The sequence below is a fragment of the Phaethon aethereus genome (assembly GCF_964289735.1).
Source record: "Phaethon aethereus genome assembly, chromosome: 1".
Taxonomy (NCBI): domain Eukaryota; kingdom Metazoa; phylum Chordata; class Aves; order Phaethontiformes; family Phaethontidae; genus Phaethon; species Phaethon aethereus.
In genome coordinates, this window is record NC_138575.1 from 25,434,059 (window position 1) to 25,453,243 (window position 19,185).

At 38.9% G+C, this 19,185-nt stretch overlaps 1 protein-coding gene across 1 annotated transcript in view; it reads left to right on the forward strand.

The window, feature by feature from the left end:
• WASL (WASP like actin nucleation promoting factor) overlaps positions 1-19,185 on the forward strand; it is a 48,553-nt gene that overhangs the window by 11,955 nt on the left and 17,413 nt on the right. The window contains exons 2-4 of the mRNA XM_082012441.1: positions 14,713-14,847; positions 16,048-16,134; positions 16,685-16,781. Coding sequence (XP_081868567.1) covers positions 14,713-14,847; positions 16,048-16,134; positions 16,685-16,781 — 319 coding nt within the window. The remainder of the gene's footprint in view (positions 1-14,712; positions 14,848-16,047; positions 16,135-16,684; positions 16,782-19,185) is intronic.

Genomic DNA, 19,185 nt, shown 5'->3' on the forward strand with positions numbered 1-19,185 from the left:
GTCTCTTGGAATCTTCCCTGCGTTTTGGAGCATTTTAGCCATTTTCTTTCAGTATAGATGCAACAATTTGTTTCCCACTTAATCTCCAAAGACAGTTCTAGGCTGTGAGGTAGCATAATTAATGATAGTTTAATCATCACATACTCTGTTCTGGTGTCTCACCTTAATCATTGGTTCTGTCAGGGGTGTAAAGGTGCGAGCTTAGGAACCTTTTCAGTTCCATCTTCTGCATCCAGTAGATCTGTTAGTGTTTAGATGCCTCAGTCCTGTAGATGCTTACCTGAAGTTTTTATTTTATTTTTTTTTTTTCCCCTCTGCTGTCCTGTGATCTCTTCTCCCTCAAGCCATATTTTTTCCAATGTCTGCTTTTGTAAGTCAGCACTGGCAGGAACTGGACCCCTGGTGATGCTTGGTACTCTACAAGCAGTTCTCCCACAGCAAGTAGTCTTTGCTTCAGAGCAGAAGGGAGATAATCCATCATGCATTTAGACTTAATTTCAAGATGGTGACTTGCAGGTTAATTCTGTCTGCAATAATTTGCTCTAGCAATGAAATGATGCAGTACCAATATCAGTATCACTGGAAATAACTTCTCCAAGGTTACCATATACAGACAATATCACTATGATGCAAGTTGGAGTTAGCAAAGGGCGTTATGTAGTTGGCTTAGTCCAAATAAACGAACCAGCCATAAATAAGGATGTCTGCCATGCATCATCAAGGCTATTTTTTCACTTCAGATGCTTTGGGCACTTCTTTGAGGGCAGCATGGTTCCCTGGTTTGTCAGAGTAACCTGGTCCTGAAGTGAGGTGCCTGACATGTCACTTTGACTCTGGGATTCTTCATAGGACTGTAGTGTTTGTCACAGAACTGAAACTTTTATGTGGGGATTGGCAGATTTAGAGATCTTAGTTCCACATCAGCTAATATAAAACTCTGAAGATCTGTATCATATTGCACATCACATGGTGGATGGCAGAGTCTGCTTTCTGGAGGATGCACTTCTGAATAACAGATGTTCTATGAGACACTTTTGTTGGTGAAGTTGGCGAGCCTTTCAATATTTTTCTGTAAATCTGCTTCACCTTCTGTAAATAATCCATGTGCCAGGAATGGATTCTGGACTACCAAGGAATGAAGACTTCCCCCCTCCCCCCCCCCCCTCCCCGGCTTGCTCAAGGCCTAGATGTGTTACTGGCATATCCCCGTCAGCATTTTCCTGTAGGAAGATCATCAGTGTCTGGGGCTGGTCTTATTCAATATCTTTATTGATGATCTGGATGAGGGAATTGAGTGCTCCCTCAGTAAGTTTGCAGATGACACCAAGTTGGGTGGGAGTGTTGATCTGCTGGAGGGTAGGAGGGCTCTGCAGAGGGATCTGGACAGGCTGGATCGATGGGCAGAGGCCAACTGTATGAGGTTTAATAAGGCCAAGTGCAGGGTCCTGCACTTTGGCCACAACAACCCCATGCAATGCTACAGGCTTGGGGAGGAGTGGCTGGAGAGCTGCCCGGTGGAAAGGGACCTGGGGATGCTGGTTGACAGCCGGCTGAATATGAGCCAGCAGTGTGCCCAGGTGGCCAAGAAGGTCAACAGCATCCTGGCCTGTATCAGCACTAGTGTGGCCAGCAGGAGTAGGGAAGTGATCGTGCCCCTGTACTCGGCACTGGTGAGGCCGCACCTCGAATCCTGTGTTCAGTTTTGGGCCCCTCACTACAAGAAGGATGTTGAGGTGCTGGAGCGTGTCCAGAGAAGGGCAACGAAGCTGGTGAGGGGTCTGGAGCACAAGTCTTATGAGGAGTGGCTGAGGGAATTGGGGTTGTTTAGTCTGGAGAAGAGGAGGCTGAGAGGAGACTTTATCGCTCTCTACAACTACCTGAAAGGGGGTTGTGGCGACGAGGGTGTTGGTCTCTTCTCCCAAGTAACCGGTGATAGGACAAGAGGAAATGGCCTCAAGTTGCGCCAGGGGAGGTTTAGATTGGATATTAGGAAAAATTTGTTCACTGAGAGCGTGGTCAGGCATTGGAACAGGCTGCCCAGGGAGGTGGTGGAGTCGCCATCTCTGGAAGTGTTCAAAAAACATGTGGATGTGGCGCTTCAGGACATGGTTTAGGGGATATGGTGGTGCTGGATTAATGGTTGGACTTGATGATCTTAAAGGTCCTTTCCAACCTAGTGATTCTGTGATTCTGTGTTTGTACCAGTGTTGAAATTTCTGGCAAATAATTTAATTACCAGATCTTTTGAAGACCCAGTTATACAGACTTTAATCTGATGTTCATAAAATTTACCATGCTGAACCTCTGGCAACCTATTAATGCATTGCTATTATGTAGGTCCCACTCCTGTGATTATTTCTTCCAGGAGACTGGAAGAGATACCCTATTTCTATACTCACATAAAGTCTTTTGAGTAGAGTGTCATTTTTCTTGAACTCTGTCTTAACCAGGTAATCGGCTTGTTTTCTCTAAACTGTATACTCCTGGGACTGGTACTGTCTTTCATATACTCAACAACAAGAGCTTTCTGTTTCTGTGCTAACAGATCAAGGCTATTGAGAAGCTCAGAGCAATTGCTGTAGTTAGTTGATCACGAAGGAAGGGAATATCCCTACAAAAACTGGAAACCCAGTGTTTGCTTTGACAGGGGGTGCCTTATCTAAGTTGCATCAGTGCCCTTATGGAGGAATATCTCATTTCCAAAGGTGTTACACATCTGAAAAAAATTCATCAGTATGTCATTCATAACCATTTTTTTCCTGTTTAATGGTTGCAACCAGTATTAATGAACATTTTTATTCTGTTAGTGTGGTGTAACAATATACCTACTGTCTTTATACTGTCATAAAAGCACTGTAACTTATCATTGTGTAAGTGGAGGTTTTCAGCGACAAACACTTGACCTGACAGTAAGGCTGTTGCCAGTTCTCCCAAGCAGCAAGAACCGGTGACACTGAGCATGTTAGCCTCGCTGTCAGCTCCAGAACAGACTTGGAGACTTGCAGAAAAGTAGTTCAGAAACTGAAGCGTGTAATGCTTCAAATCCGATGGTTGATTAGGGTAATGGTACTGGCTGATTGGACTGCCAGTGCAATACAGATTGATTGTTTTCAGTATTTCATTTTCACTGGGTTCAAAAGCAAAGCTATCTTAAGATCTTTTTCGTTAAAGTTGTTATTTTGGCTTAACTTGCTGCATTTCATGAATTCAGGTGATACCAAAAAAAGTAAAGGTCAGTTTCAAACCTAATGTTTCTTCTAAATGTTCTTTGAAACAAATGTTTGCTATCCTAAGAGTTTTTACAATATTTTTAAACTACTGTGTTCATGTTAAAATTACATTGGTGTGACTTTGTAGAGTCTAAACTCTTGTTCTGATCTAATAAATAATGATTTTTTTTTTACAGTAAGCTTTGTTTCTCACACAAGATCTAGTGCTACTTCAGTACTGTTGTAAGTAGAGTGAAATAATTTTTATATTATCTGTAAACTGTGGCTTGTACATACTTTTAACTTTTCCTGTGATATATTTGTTATTGCTGCTGAACAGTGTTCGCAAGTTATGAACAGGAACACAGCAGTACTGGAGAGCTAATTATCTTCAGTTTGGGGTTTTTTTTTGGTGGGGATGCTTTTGTTCTGACACCCCAAAACATACAAATATTTAAGAATAAAAGATTGATAATTATATTGGCTATGTAAGACCACCATTTTGTGACACTGCTTCCAAACTACTAAAGTTTGTTTACACACAGGTGTGTTTAAGTGGCTTTTGGCCTCCACAGGGCATTGGTAAATGCAGTTTTTGGACCTACAAAGAAGGATCCCGTGCAGGCAGTGACAATTGTAACTGTTAGCCGTAATAAATATTACTTTACTCACAGGGCATCCCTCATGGTAAAAGAATACCTCCATTTCCTTATCTAAAGCAATCAACAGTGACCAGGCTGTCAGGTATTAATTAATGTTCATGCATTGAGGAGAAGACTAACACTAGTGATGCAGAAATTACGCTGTCTTAACCTTTGCTATTAGCAAAGAAGATGATGTAGACATGCGCTCCCCCCTCTCAAAATGGGTTTCTGTCTGTGGCAGCATAATTTGTTCTTCATCAGTAGTTCTCAAGGCACTTTACAGAGGTAGATATCCATATTTCCATATTATAGATGAGTAAACTGAGGCACGGGGGAGAAATAAATGCAAACATCGTGCAACAGGCTATTGCCAGAACTAAATGAAAAATAGCAGTGTCCCAAACATTCAGCTGATGCTTTCACTATTAGGTACGTCTTCTACTCCAAAAGAACTTTTGGCATTGTATCCCTGGAATGAGCTTTGAATATGGCCAGGGATCATAGAACTACTACATCTTCATGCTATTTTTTCCCATAGTATATCTACTTTTTAAGACTTATAACTGGGAATAACTTTATTCGTAGCAGACTTAGTTGGTATAAAAAAAAACCCTTACAGATGGGTTTCCCTGTATCTGGCTTGAGTTATCATAACTGTTCTGTTCAAACATGAACTGCTGAGGGGAGAAATAGAACATGTTGAGTTGTGGCACAGTGGAAGTGTGAGGGGGGTTGCATCTCTAAGTACCTTTACGTAAGTGGATTGAGTCTGCTTTACAGGACAGGACACAAGTTGTATACACAGTTGCGAGACAGTTGCTGGCTATTGTTCAAAGAGGTTTTACTTTTAATAGCCTTTTCTTAAATTTTTTAATATTTTGAAGGAGGTTCTTTGTTTTATGTTGGCATGAAGTTAATGTTTTCTTATGAAAGAGTTTTTTTTCTTTTAAAATGATGTAAGTTGTTTCATTTCAGTGTTCTCTAACTATCTGAAGTCAAAATTCTGTATTATCTTCTGTCCTTCTGTGGGTGTAAAGATCATAAGAAAAGTTCACCTAAACCTCACCTCTGCAAAGCCAATATTAATTTTTTTTAAATTTTTTTTTAAATCTGGACCTGTGAGTACAAGTAGATGCTAAATAGCATTTTCAAGGGCTCAATAATGAGTGTTCCAGAGCTGGGTTAGTTCAGGAATTCCTGAGGCTTATGCTTCACATCCTTTCTTTAATCAATTTAACTGTTGTTCTGAAGATTTTTACTTGTGAACTTGATGATACGTATACCATTAAGTGGGCCTATAAAGAACTATAGTGGGTCTAACTCGGGCGGGGGGGGGGGGGGGGGAACACACAAACAAAAAAACCCAAACACCACCAAACAAACCTGTTTTGGTTTTTATGGATGATATGGTCTGGATTCTAACATTTTCTGAAAGCACTCTCATATGTTCAAAGTGGGTGTGAGGAACTGCTTATAAGAACCTGCATTAAATACGGCAGTAGTATGTAGCATCTGGAAAAACATTATTGTGTAGAAAATGGAATGGCAAAGGCTGCAGAAAAAGAGGACCTTGGTATGTGAAGGCAATGGGTTGCTGGTAGAAGAGAATGTTGAGTCAATGGAGCTGGTTTCCCTTATAGCTGAATAGGCAGTGGAACAGGACAAAACAGATTCGAGCTTCAATTTTATTGCATGGGTTGCATGAAACTCATGATTCTTGCCTGGAACCTGTATGGCTTGAAAAACCAACCTGCAACTTCTGAATATGACCATGAAACAGTTTTTGGGAACTGGTTAATCTACATCTCTGTACAGTGCTCTATTTGTGTAAGGATCATCCTAGTCTTGGGAGTCTTGAATAATTTAAAATGGCTCAAAATTGAAAGGTAGACTTTGACATTTCATCTAAAAATTCTCTGAGCTTTCAAAAGAACAGTCTTACATGCCTTGGTTCTGAGTGTCTTGGGAGGCTGGGGTAGAACTGCAAGACAAAATATCTTTCTTCTGTAGTGAGACTTTTTTCTCTGTGGTAGTAGGCAAGTGACAAATTTGTGGACAGCCTGTGTGCAGCACACTTTCTGTTTTTCTGAAAGTACTAAATGTATAACTTTAACAACAGAACACAAATAACTCTGTTTTGCCGTGCGTCTGCTGCTTTCTGGCCAGCCAAGATTTCAGCAGCGTTAAGCAGTGAGACGCAGCTGAGTAAGCTACTAGTGATGCTGTGCAGGTAAACAGGAAGTTACCTTGTTCAGCTCGCTCATCAGTGAAAACCCCAGGTTGTGTGTGTCATCTGGTAAATCATCTGCTAAAATGAGATAATTTAGAATGTTATAATCTGGAGCGTGCTTGTGGTTATGGTTATGTCATATCTCTGGAAGGCTGAAATGCATATGTTGTATGAACTGAGGTTGCAGAATTTAAAAATATCTTTATTCTGTGTCTGATAAAAGTGTATGTCTCAATCATGCACTGTTTGATTTGGTTTGATATGCTGTGCTGTTTACCCACGTCTTAATTGTTGGGCTTCTGTGATCCACAGTTGAGCAATGAGTGTTTGGAAGGGAGTTGGCCACCTCTAGCTGAACTGGGGGTTCTGGGAGGTACTGGAAATGCAAATGAACTTGTACGTGAAGACACTCAGAAAAACGTGAGCTGTTTGTAACTGGCTAACTGGCTGACTGAGGATTAGGAGTGAAGGATTGCTTTGCTAGGCAACTGCAGACTTGAGTCTGGACAAGGACTTTCATAGTTTAGATTTGTTAAACAGAAGTCCTTTGTTTCATCCCTCCTTTGTTGTAACATCACTTAGTGATCACTGGTACCTTCTCCACATCAGTAAAAGATCTTCAGTGAGGATATTGCAGCTGACTTGTGTGCTGCTCAGAACAAGGCAGGGAATCTGTTCTTGGCTATTAACATTGTTTTTTTTTTTTAATTGGTTTTGGTCTCTCGATCCTTTAAATGTTTTGGGCTCCATATTCTGTGGCACTGTCTTTTAACTTAGAGTAAGATCCTCATATTTCGGAAATGATAGGAAATACATGAAGTAGCTTTTTGCTAGTTCAGAAAAACTTCCAGTTTTCCTTCTACCTTCAAATAAGAAAAAGCATCTCTTACGCAGGGGCTTTATTTTTAACATAGTCTACCTTAGTATTTTTTTTCTACCTATACACAAATTTCTTAGCAACTATGCGTAGTGCATTTTTAAATCAGTGGGCAATCATGGGAAATTAAGAAATGAAAAGCAAACTTTAAGCTTGAAATTGAACACTGTTGGTGATTGTAGCAAATAATTTCCCAAGCAGTAGAACTGGTGAGGCCTCAGTGTCTTCAGTTGAGTAATTTTTCGACTTGCACCAAATAAAGCTGTTCTCATGTGATTGGGTATTTACAAAAGGCTCTCTTATGTCAGTTCTGTCAAATAATGTGAAATCTTGCTTTAGTTTTCCTGTCTGTGGAGCAATCGGTCTGTCTTCTGAAAATAATGTCCTGTAAATGGCATTAAAATCAGAAGATTGTTTCCAGCTGCTTAACTTGTTGAAATCTGCCAGCAAACATCTGAAGTTCTCTATTTCTTCTTTCTATGGGAAACTAGTTTAAAATCCTGTCTGTAGCATCTGAAGATAACTTTTTTTGGTAATGCACAGTTGTCTTTAAAGGTAGTATAATACAATAATAATACAAATTATTAGTGATTTGTTAAATATATCTTTAACAGCTATAATAGCTTTAAAAATTGAAGTAATCACAGTTTACCCAAATTGCTAATAAAGAAGTATTCAAATCCCCAGTGGACAAACACTGTCACATGTTGCACTCATTTGTGAAGATTCTGGAGGCAACCTGGTGCAAAGACATAAATTATAAGCCAGTATGAGAGTTGCAAAATCTAACTTACTGAAATCTAATTTTGTAGTCAAAATATCATGGAGTCCTTGAAAAGTATTTTTATGTACAGAAAAGTGTGTGTGTACTATTAAGACAGTATCATCACACTTTTTTTTTTTTTACAAGATGCAGTAACCATAAATAGCATGATCCACTGTTCTTAAGGAGAAAAAGGCTAAAAAGACAGTCGGATGCATCTGTTGCACTTATTCTTCTGTCATCTGGGGCCATACTCCTTGTGGTCCTTTAGATGAAGGTGTCAGCAGGAAGCAAAAGCAATCTGCCTTCAGTGTCACTAGTTTTTTCTTTCTCCTTTTGCTGTTTCTTCCTGTTTCCATCCCTTTCCATCGAAAACCAAAAAAGTAAGTAATTACAAGTTGATGCTTGTGGATGCTTATTGATTTGGTGAAAGTCTTGATTTGTGTTCATATTTCCTGCTGTTAGCCTGAATTGCACCTAAACCAGCATACTAGACACCCATGCTTTAGAGTGTTGGGTTACCTACTATCTAGGGCTAATAAATATTGTAGGATTCTGAACCTAATTAAACTCAAATTTTCTAAGTGCCTGTGAAAATGCTAGGAAATATTTTTGTCTGCTCTGCTAAATGCCTCTTCTACTTATAACGTGGAAATTGTTAGGGAAGCATACTTGCATGTTGTTTGTGGCCTAATTAGTTAGGGATCATCTGAATAGTGGCAGGCTAATTCAGTTCATTTAAAAGCGCTGTTAGAGGAGATTGCAGTCCGTGCCTTGTATAGGATTGCATGTTGATGAGAACATTCACCTTGGAAATGGGTTATCAGCCCTTCCTAGCAGGAAGGGAACACACTGTTCCCACATGGCAGGAGAACTCCTCAATGCCAAGAAAATAGCTACATTTTCTTGAAGCGGGGACCACTGTGCAGAAGGGAAATTAAACTGCCAGAAAGAGCGAGCAGAGCTTGGTTGTGTAGGCCACTGAAAGCCTTCCCTTGAGAAGGGGAGGAGGTTCCAGTGCCGGGTCCCTACAGCAGGTTTTGTTTATGTTTCTGTATCCAGAGTGATGAGATAAAATGCATAGCTGTGTTGAGCACTGCAGAAACGTTTTTGGAAACTCCGTATATTTATGATACTGAAGATAAGGTAATTGCAGAACAGCAGGAAGGTGTTATTGCTGTCTAACTCCAATTTTGTTTGCTTTGAATAACATTAATTTATTAAAATATCGACATTTAAATGTGTAATTGCTTAAACATAAGCTTTTTTTGAGATGAACTAAGATTTCAAGCAATATTTCTGTTTGATTGGTCAGTGCTACATTTAGGGTTTTTTTGCAGAATACTTGTAATCTAGAGAGAGAAATGTCAACCACTGAGTTCTGTCTTAATTGCCTGATTTTCTGTGGATTAGGCTTGATTTCTCATGGAATTAGCCACCCTGCATTCTCACTTCTGCTTTTTGTCTTTCTCATTCATGAGTCTTAGTGAGTTTCCATATCTTCTTCCATGACTCAGATAATGCTGGGCTATTAGAGATTGCCTTGGTACTGAAGCTTCCTGTACTTGTGGTCAAGATTAGAGTTATACCTTGCTAAGTGTTTTCCACAGTGAAGTGGTACGTGACGTTAGCATGTCTCTGCTCCTGAACCCTGCAGTCTGTGGAAGACTACTGCTGCTGTTTTCATGTCAATGAATAGCAACAGCCCTTTATTCTAGAACAGTCACCCTAAAAGCAAACTATGGGTTATCTTTCTGGACTTGTTTCAAGGAAGAAATGGGTCGCCCAGGAGCACCCAGCATCACCTGGTCAGGCTTCAGCATGTTGACTTAGCCATAATAAGATTTGCACCATAGTAGGTCTTTAAAAAATGCCTGCCACAAGTACCTTCTCACTAGCTGTAGTATTGATCAGGACAACTTTTCCAGATACCTACTTTAAGGAAAATATAATAGAAATATTGATTTCTATTCTTACAGGGTTTGGATTGCACACAACTATTCATAGCTTTTTTTTCACAGGAATCTTAAAGTAGCTAATTATGTTCACTGTGGCTTTCAGATCAAAAGTCTTCAGACTGACTTCGTGAAGAAGCTACAGGCATTGGATCAGCATGTTTTTTTTCCAAGAAGTTGCTCTGCTTGGAAATGACTGCCACTGCTTGTATTCTTACATTATGGGGCAAGGTCTTTTTTCCCCCGGTTTTATTTGTAAGATAATTCCAGAGTCTGGGAAGGATAACTAAGACAAACAAGCCTGTCATGTGCAATTAAATTACGTACGTTATGCAGGGTTCTGCACCTATTTTGGAAAAACTGTGACTCTTAAAATTGGAAAAAGAAAAAAGAAAATCACTGCTAATGTGTAATAGTCACTTCAGTAGTACTGTCAACATGTAACATGTAACAATACTGAACCATTAGAAGAATACATTAAACTTAGTTGCATTTCTACAAGCACTAAAATTGGAGTGATTAAGCACTGGAACAGGTTCCCCAGAGGTGATTTGCAGTCTTTATACTTAACTGGATAGGACCTTGAGCAACTTGACCTCTAGGCTCGTAATTACCCTTGCTGTGAGCAGGAGGTTGCACTGGAAGAGGTACAGAGCTCACATCCAACCAAAGTCATTTTATGAGTCTTTGATCTTTGCACCACAAGCAGTTGTCAGCTGTATGAGAACACTACAAAAAAACATCCTGATGGGTCTTGAAATGCTTTCTGTCCTGGTGTCTACTGAGGTGGCTGAACATCCTCTTACAGCCTTAATCTTGCTGCAGCTCTTTGCTGTGACTTTTGGCCCACTATGTTTTAATGTTTGTAGCTTCCTGTAATTTCTTAGCTTTTCACAATCCATGTCAACTATAAGCAATCTAGTGTGATGGCTCTTTGTTGTAATGAGATGTGCCATTGTCTCTGTTGGCTTGCTTTGCTGTTTTTGAGAAACACTGAGTTACAGCAAGTCATTAACATGACAGGCTACTGCAGCAAATGTTCATATCAGAAGCTGATCAAAGTACACAGCTATCTGATATCCAGCTGGAAACTATCAGTGTCTGTTGTGATCCCATTCTACACATGCGATGACTAGCTATGGCTGCCTTTTGCAGGCAGAAGGTGTTTTCATGAGCCTTTTGTTGATACCACACATCCTGCAGTATGTGTGTCCGAGGATGAGACCAGCTCTGCCAGTGAGGCAGCCGATGTACAGCTGACACCACCAGACTTATTGCTTCATAGCTCATCAGCTTGAGGGGTGTGACAAGTCCCTGGAATCAATGGCATGTCCTCCAGCTGGAGGCTGACTGTTGAAAAAATAAAGGGAACTGAGGAGGGTTGATTCTCATCTTCATGGCCTGTCAGTTTTTGGTGGGCTACCTTATTTCTTTCCCGTATGCACCTTTTCCAAATATATAGATACATAAATCCTCACCAAAACTGTTAAGCAAAGTAGTGCCGACTTCAAAATCCTCCTCATGAAAATAAAGTAAAAACTTTAGGTATTAAGTAACAAATCAACTTTATCTCAGAAAAAATGCACTAACTATATGTTGAGTATTTAATGGCAGTCCATTCAGTTCTGTCTAAAACTGGTGGTGTGACCTCTTGTGAAGAAATATTTACATAGAGTTTTAAATAACCCATACTTTTAAATGCAACATCCTCTTCAAAAATGCTGTGAGAAATGGGGCTGGGTATATTAATTGGCTTCAAAATAGACAAAGTGAACGCTTATTCAGAAAATGTCATAGAATGCTCAAATTATGATATTTGCGTAAATGTTCTCAGATGCTGCAATTCAGCAATTAAAGTCAATTTTTAAAAAATTTAATTGAGGTGACTAGGCTTCATAATGAACAGCAGTAGATGAAGTTTATGGTTCATATCTTTTTCTCAAGTTTTCAATTTTGTTGATAAGTTTTAAGTTTCCAAAGGCTGTGTATGATTTAATATTTTTGCCACCTGTCTTCCAGAAGCTGAATAGCATAAAGCAGGGCACCACTGGTCAACATGATAAAAATGAACAGTGGCTGAAGTAAAATGAGTTAGATTTTATTGCTCTTCTCCCCACAAAAATACACCTTGTATTTTTTCCTGTATTGTCCTTTTAATTAAAAAAGATAGTGGTGTAACAGTAGAATTTGTAATTACATGTTCTAACACCTATTTTCCATTCAGTGAAATTGTTCTCTGGTAAATTAACTGGTAAATTAACCTCTACTCATAGGTTATCCAAGTGTACATTAAATCTATTAAGATTATGCAGAATGAAGACACGCTCTTTTTGTGTAATATTCTCCTGTCTACTCATGGGGTAGGTGCTGGTTCAAGGTTTTATACGCAATCATTGAGTTACGAGAGTTACTGGTTTACCCAGGTAATCCAGTTGGTGCTTTTGCTGTTAGATACTGTAGGAAGTAATGCATAGGGAGCCCTTTCGTGAGACAGATCACTGTCTTCTGTGCCTTGAATTCAAGTTGCATAATTCCTACCAAGACCACCCATTTCAGTGGGTAGTCCTGTTGCATGGAGGTTAGTGGAGCTGGACTTGTTTTGGAGGGTTGAGAAGTCTTCTTGCACAGACAATGGGATAGTTGCTGTGGTTGAATGTGATGCCTTCATTACAACTGTAGAATGGCCCATCTGTGCTTCTTTTTGTTGCCTCGTGTCTACAAGATTATTGGTTTAACAATGAGAAGGTATTGGAGAAATGAGAGAAAAGCTGTTAACAGCAGATTTGAACAAAACCTGGCCAGTTGTGCCCAAAATTAAGTCTTTGCCTGTTGCAGCATAAGGGGAAGAATGGCATCTCTTACACCTGCAATTTAATGTCAGCTAACTGTTTCATTATGGTAGTATGGCTAATTCAAAGGTCCCTTTTTATTCATCTGGTAAGTCCAGTTATGATTAAGTTATTTGTATTACTCTGTAGGTTATACGGAGAGAAGTTTTACTCTACTAAAAGTTGTAGAGCATCTGGGGAGGCAACTGCAAAGCTTTCTTTTCATCAGTCAGTCATGCTTTAACTTTTTCTGTAGGTTACCAGAAAGATTAGCAGGCAGTCTGACAATTTCTGAAGAGGTGGTTGCAAAGAGGAACAGAATTATATCTTAACTTGGGAAAGGTATATCACAGTTCCTGGGCAGAGGTTATAAGGCTTCCCCAGGGAGCAGCTGTCAGTCTGGCTGAATTGCTTTGACTCTTATTTTAACAAAACTGGAAGGTTTGTTTCAATTAAAAAAAAAATCCCATGAAACTTAGGTTATTCTTTTGTTTATTTTAAAACAGTTGAAAAGTGTGACATGGGTGATACTGATATTTAGTAGATAATTAAATAATGCAACAAGACATGCTGCATTCTAGATGCCAACTGTTTTGGCAAGTAATCAGTATTGATGAAGGCAAAGTATTGCTCGAAGTGTGGGTGGGAAAAACCTAATATGGGGCCCATTACTCTGACTAGATATAATCCCACCAGAAGGGTTTTGGAACTCTAACAGAGCTATGAAAACATCTGCTTAATGTTCCATAGTGAAAAGGGAAATAAAACTCTCTGATTTACAGGGAAAGAAATAGAGAACAAAACAGAAAACAGTATTATTGTAACCCTATTTTCAAAAGGCTAACAAACTGGATTCATACAGCATAAGTCTCGTCCCCAATTAAAGAAGGATGTAGTAGGACTAGGTAAGATCCATGTGAGAGTGACAAGGCTAAATAACTTGTAGAATGATTTTTTTTTTCCATACAAGAATGACTTAAAACAAGTATCACTTCTAAACAGAACATACGGAGCAAAGAAGTGTAACAAATGCCTATAAAAGCATGTGCAGCATGGCGAGGCAACTATGAAACCGTTGACACTGTCTCCTAATGTAAGAACAAGGGAGGGACAGTCAACTGAATGTCGCAGGTGGCAAACTTTTAGATAAAAGTAGCTAACTACTCACACAGTGCATAAGTGAACTGTGAAATACAATCCTGCCCAGCGTTGTGATGACCAGACATTCATGGGTCTGAAGGGTGATTAGATGAATTCACAAAGGAAAAATCCAGCAGGTACTGTAAAACACGTATGCTGGCTCAGGGGAGCTTTGAGCTCCAACCTGCCAGTTGCTGGGGGTATACTCCCATAGTGTAATGATGTACTCTTGTATTCTTATCTAGGCATGTGGTGCTGTTGGAGAGTAGATCCTGAGCTAGATAGCCTCTGGTCTGCCCCATTTTTTCTATCCCACAGAGCCTTTAAGCTTTGTGTCCTTATGACTTGGCTGCTAAATAAATATTCTTCAAACGCTCAATTTTCATTCCCTCATAGGACGCTTAAGGTAGGACACATGTATTCTAGAAAATAGGCTGAGGAACATTGCCAGTGACTGAAGCAATCTGGTGTGGAATAATTAAAATTTCTCAATTTGAAAACAGGACAATTTCAAGTTGCCAAATGGGAATGAGCCTAACTCATGTGAATTCTCAAACCATGCCCAAGAATTTTAGGAGTTTGCTAGTTGACATAGGCTAAAATCATGCCAGAGACCATTTGAACAATTAAGCAGTGTAGACAGTTGCGTTCCAGTACCCAGGAGTGTTTCCAGGCACGGTGTAATTTACAGTTCTAGCCTGAGTATTGCATTTCTATCCAATTTGAAGTACGGAACAGAAAGAAATTTAGTTGCACAGTAGGGCTTCTCTGTGTGACCACCATAGTTACTGGTCTGCCTCTCACAGGCAGTGTCTTTTTGCTGATTTTTATGAGCAAGAACAAAAAGTTCAGCTGGGTTCTTAAGCTGTCTAAATCTTGCGTAGAAGTGAAATGCTGAAGTGTAGAAGTGATTTGGGGTCATTTGAACTTCACTGTATTACCACCTGGGAAATCATCAAAGTTGCTGCCTGGAACAAGGAACAAAATTAAGAGATGCTTTGATAAAAGATGACATGTATAATTTGTGAATTTTACCTTAAAAGTAATAGTGACCTTTTCTTTTTAGACTATGTCTTCAGCAGTTGTTCAAATATATGCAGCAGATCGCAATGCCATGTGGTCAAAGAAATGCTGTGGTGTAGCTTGCCTTGTAAAGGACAATCCACAGAGGTCGTATTTTATCAGAATATTTGACATTAAGGTAAGCATCTTTTTTTCTTTTTCAGACTCTTTAAGCTTGGTTGCATTCATTCTCTGTTTGAATTGAATGAGTGTAGTTTGTTGCAGCTACAAACTCATAGAAATTCTAAAGTAAATGGTTGTGCTTTAAGTGGTGCAATTACAGTGCTTATTAATAGGCAAGTGCAACTTTCTCAGGTATTCTAAATTTAAATTATTACATAGATGTTAGCTTTTATGGATGAAATAAATGTCAGATACAATTTTCTTACAGCTCACAGAAGCTGTCCTCTACAGATCTTATTAGTCAAACTAGTGAAAGTCAGTATAGTGTCACTGGTATGGATAGCTGTCAAAATTCTAGTGGCTGTCACTAATTTGGGTGACACTAACAAAATAGATGCTGTCTTCTGTACAGGTGGAAACTACAGGACAAACAAGTTGTGGGGGTTTTTTTCCCCCCTTCACAATATATACATTCATACTGAAGATCTTTGTCCTGTTATAATATTTCATTCAAGACAATGGGGAGTAAGAGATGAAGTGTCCAAGATGTGTTTTCATAACAAAAATGATACTGAGAATCATAAGTCCTACTGACTTAGAGACTTTGGAAAGCTTTCCATTATCTCTACAGCCAGGAACAGCTCTTTATTCTGTCAGCATTCAGTGCTTGAAGTCTCTCAGATTTGTTCAGGATTGCCAGTTAGTGCTTGTGTTTGACTTCGTGGTTTGGTCTCTTGACTGTTAGACTTAGTGAGAAACCTGTTTGTTGGGTGCTGAAGTATAATGACATTTAAATATATGAAATTTCTTAAAAAGGTGACATTTTTGTTCCCTTCAAGTTAACTGTTTTCAAGTCAAGCCTGAGGTAATAATAGGAGATTGGAAGTCTCCTTTATTGCTATTGCTCTTATCACTGTATTCCTATCACTATTGCTGCTCCCAAAAACTATTGTAGGACTGTAGAACTTGAAGGATGTTTTTTTAAAACATCCAGGAATTTGAACAGAACACAGTGACCTGATGGAATAGTCTTCCACAGATCTTCCATGAGTTCCAATATATTTCGATTTAGATTGAGCTTATTTGTTGGGTTGAAAACAAAATAGATGCTTAACACCATACAGCTTCCAACTCTTATTAGGTTCTACTGTGAAAGAAGTTAAACTCTGCAATTTGTCTAAATTTTTCAAAATCTTTTTTTTTTTCTTCTTTTCAGGATGGGAAATTATTGTGGGAGCAGGAGCTGTACAATAACTTTGTATATAATAGTCCTAGAGGATATTTTCATACCTTTGCTGGCGATGTGAGTCTCAACATCTTTGAATACCTATTTTAAAATGCCTTTTATTTGCACAGTAGCTTCTTTTAATATAGCTGAGGGTTTTATTTAATTCTGTAAATTACTTATAAAAGTACAACATTACCTGTGTTCCTTGAAGCTTTTTGAGCTTATTTGTAAAATGATTATTTTTTATTGTATCTCAACTAGAAAACTTATCCCATAGGACAGAAGCATAAAATACAGTTCTTTATTTTCAACTTCCTTTAATGGAATTACATTTCGACTTGCAGATGATGTTTGTGATATATCATATATTCTCGAAGTACAAATTTTCCTCTCCCCTCTTTGGTTTCAAGCTACAAGATTTTGCTCAAATTTGTTAGCCATGATCTCTAGAAACTTGATTAATAGACAGACCTTCCTAAGATAGAATGCTTCACTAAGACTTGGTTCCAGATTTGCAGTGATGATTTTTTTTCTGATTATACCTTCAGAAGGTGTAAGAAGATATTTAAGAAAGCCTTTGAAACATTTTCTTAGTCATGGGTGGGGGAATATTAATGTTTTTCAGACATGTCAAGTTGGTCTTAATTTTGCTAATGAAGAAGAAGCTAAACTATTCCGCAAAACAGTAACAGATTTACTTGGACGACGGCAGAGAAAATCTGGTAAATATTCAAATTAATCTTAACTTTAGGCTTGTCTATGTTGTTTTGGGGGGAGGCAGGAAGCTACTTCTATGTCTGAAAGCTACTGGAGGCACTACAGCCATATTTACATTTAGAAGTAATATTAAAGCATCCTTCTTTATTGTGCACAAATAATATTTTTCTGAAATAACTTAACTTGGTGCTCCTTGCTGTAAGTTTCCTTGTAAGCTGAGACTCCAAGGTTTTGGTGTTTGAAAATATAGATCAGGAGGAAGCAAAAATGGTAAGCTGTCAGTGGGAAAACTAGAAATATTTCTGTAAGCTGTTTTCACATTTGACTTACCTCTCAGCTCTGGGCTGTTTATAACTGATTTGTTTAAATTCAGCCCAAGTGGGTTGTAACAAAGATTTTACCATCTGGTATGTTCAGTAGCTCATGTGAATGAGTTTTTGGTATTGGTTCAGCATTTAGTAGAGAAATACCTTTTATTCAAAACTAGTGAACCTGGCAGAGGCCAAGAACAGAAGACATAATGTGCCTATATTGTCCTTAGCAGCACAGGTCAGTCTGAAGCACAAGGTGCTTTTTGCCAGCTGCAAGATGCCTTAGGAACATGGTCAGTGTTTTAAAGGGAGCTCAGGCTTCCTCAGATCTTGTCTTGGTCCTTTTCCAGGGAGCCCATAAACAACTTGTCTGTCTGACAGCCTTTTGTCTATGAAGAATAAGGTGATAAAAAACATAGGCTGGGAACACATGCATGTGCTCAGGCTTGCTGTAAGCTGTAGCGTGGACTTGTGGTCAAGCTACAGAGTGTGTTTGTAGTCCATTCTGGAATTGAAATGCACCAGCAGTGAAGTGTAGACCAAGATGAGGGCTTCTTCCCTGAGCATTAGAGTGCCATCCTTGCAAGTATTCTTGGGAACCTACATGATCTATGTGCATTCACTTGGTTGTCATTCAGTTATAGTGACTTGGATTGCAGAGCATTTGTTCCAGAAGCTTAAATGGCTTCTTTAAGATTCTCTCTGCTCAGAATTAGGGTTGAGAGATATATATATATATATATATATATATATATATATATATATATATATATATATATATACACACACAATGTGTATATATAAATGGGGGGGGTGTATTCTAATGCATCTTAACTTCTCAAACACAGAGGTAATAGTCTGGTAGTTTTGATGCTTTTCTATTTTAATGAGATTTTTACTCCCATGCTTTCCAAAATATGTTTCATTTCATAGCAATGCCACCTGACATACTTTCAACTGAAATGAGTACTCCATGTGATCACTTAGCAGCCTGTTATACCATTCAAGGCTTGCTAAGAGACTTTTCCAGGAGTCTTATGGAAAGCTTATGTTGTTGGAAGGTAGCAAGAACAGCAGTTCTGGCTCACGAAACTATGTCTTGGTGCCGAGACTAGTACACAAAATATTGTCTGACAGCTGCAAGAAGAGGCAACAGTATTCTGCTCTTCCTCACTCGGAATGAAATGCACTCCAGTATACAGATAACTCCTGAGTAAGTGCATCTGGAGTTCCAGAGAGGTGAAAGTTTAGCTCCAAATAGAGAACGTACAAAAGCTTGCAAATGTACAAAATATCTAGTAGAGAATAGAATGAGGGAGAAAGACAGAGAAAGAATTATTGATGTGTTGTCTTAATCTTTTTAGTATCAGGCTGGTTTTCATCTAGCTAAATTCTGATTTTTAAAAAATGTTGGGGTCGTGGGTTTTGGTTTTTTTAGTCAACTAAATTCTTAACCTTAGGTTAGGAAGAAATTACTATAATTATTTAATTTCTCTGGAAGACTTACTTAAACAACCTTTCCATTTACTTCTTAAACCAATCTTAAACCAAATATTTCCCCCAGTACGCAGGGTGAACACAGTGTTTCTCTTGTTGGTGCTTGTCAGTGTAGTACACTCTCACTTTGAGTATCCTTGCAGTAGGTACCATTAGCTTTTATTTTTGTTATCTTGCCTCAGAAATGTTAATGTGTGTACACACACAAGTGTCCTCTCCACATGCTGAGCACTTAGCTGTAAAAGGGCAGCAGAGACTGGTAGAACAGAGCCTTGTTCTTAACTGCCTTTCTGAAGTAGGAGACTTCTTGACTAATTTTTATGGACTGCTTGTAGCTCATGGGTGGGAGCTCTGTTATCCCTCTCTGAAGCTGCCTTTTTCCTCCACAAGTTTTGAGCTCCTGGTGCCCATCCTAATGCACTTCATCAGCTTCAAGGTGGATACCTAATACGGAGAGCTTTTTGCTGCCTGGCAGACAAGGGCATCTCTGAATTGCTCAGCTTGCATTGGATTCAAGTCTCAGCAGAAATCATTCTTGTTTCCAGGAATAGTTATTGAAGGGAACTGTGTTTTTTGGATATAGGCAGCTGGCGAAGTTGAT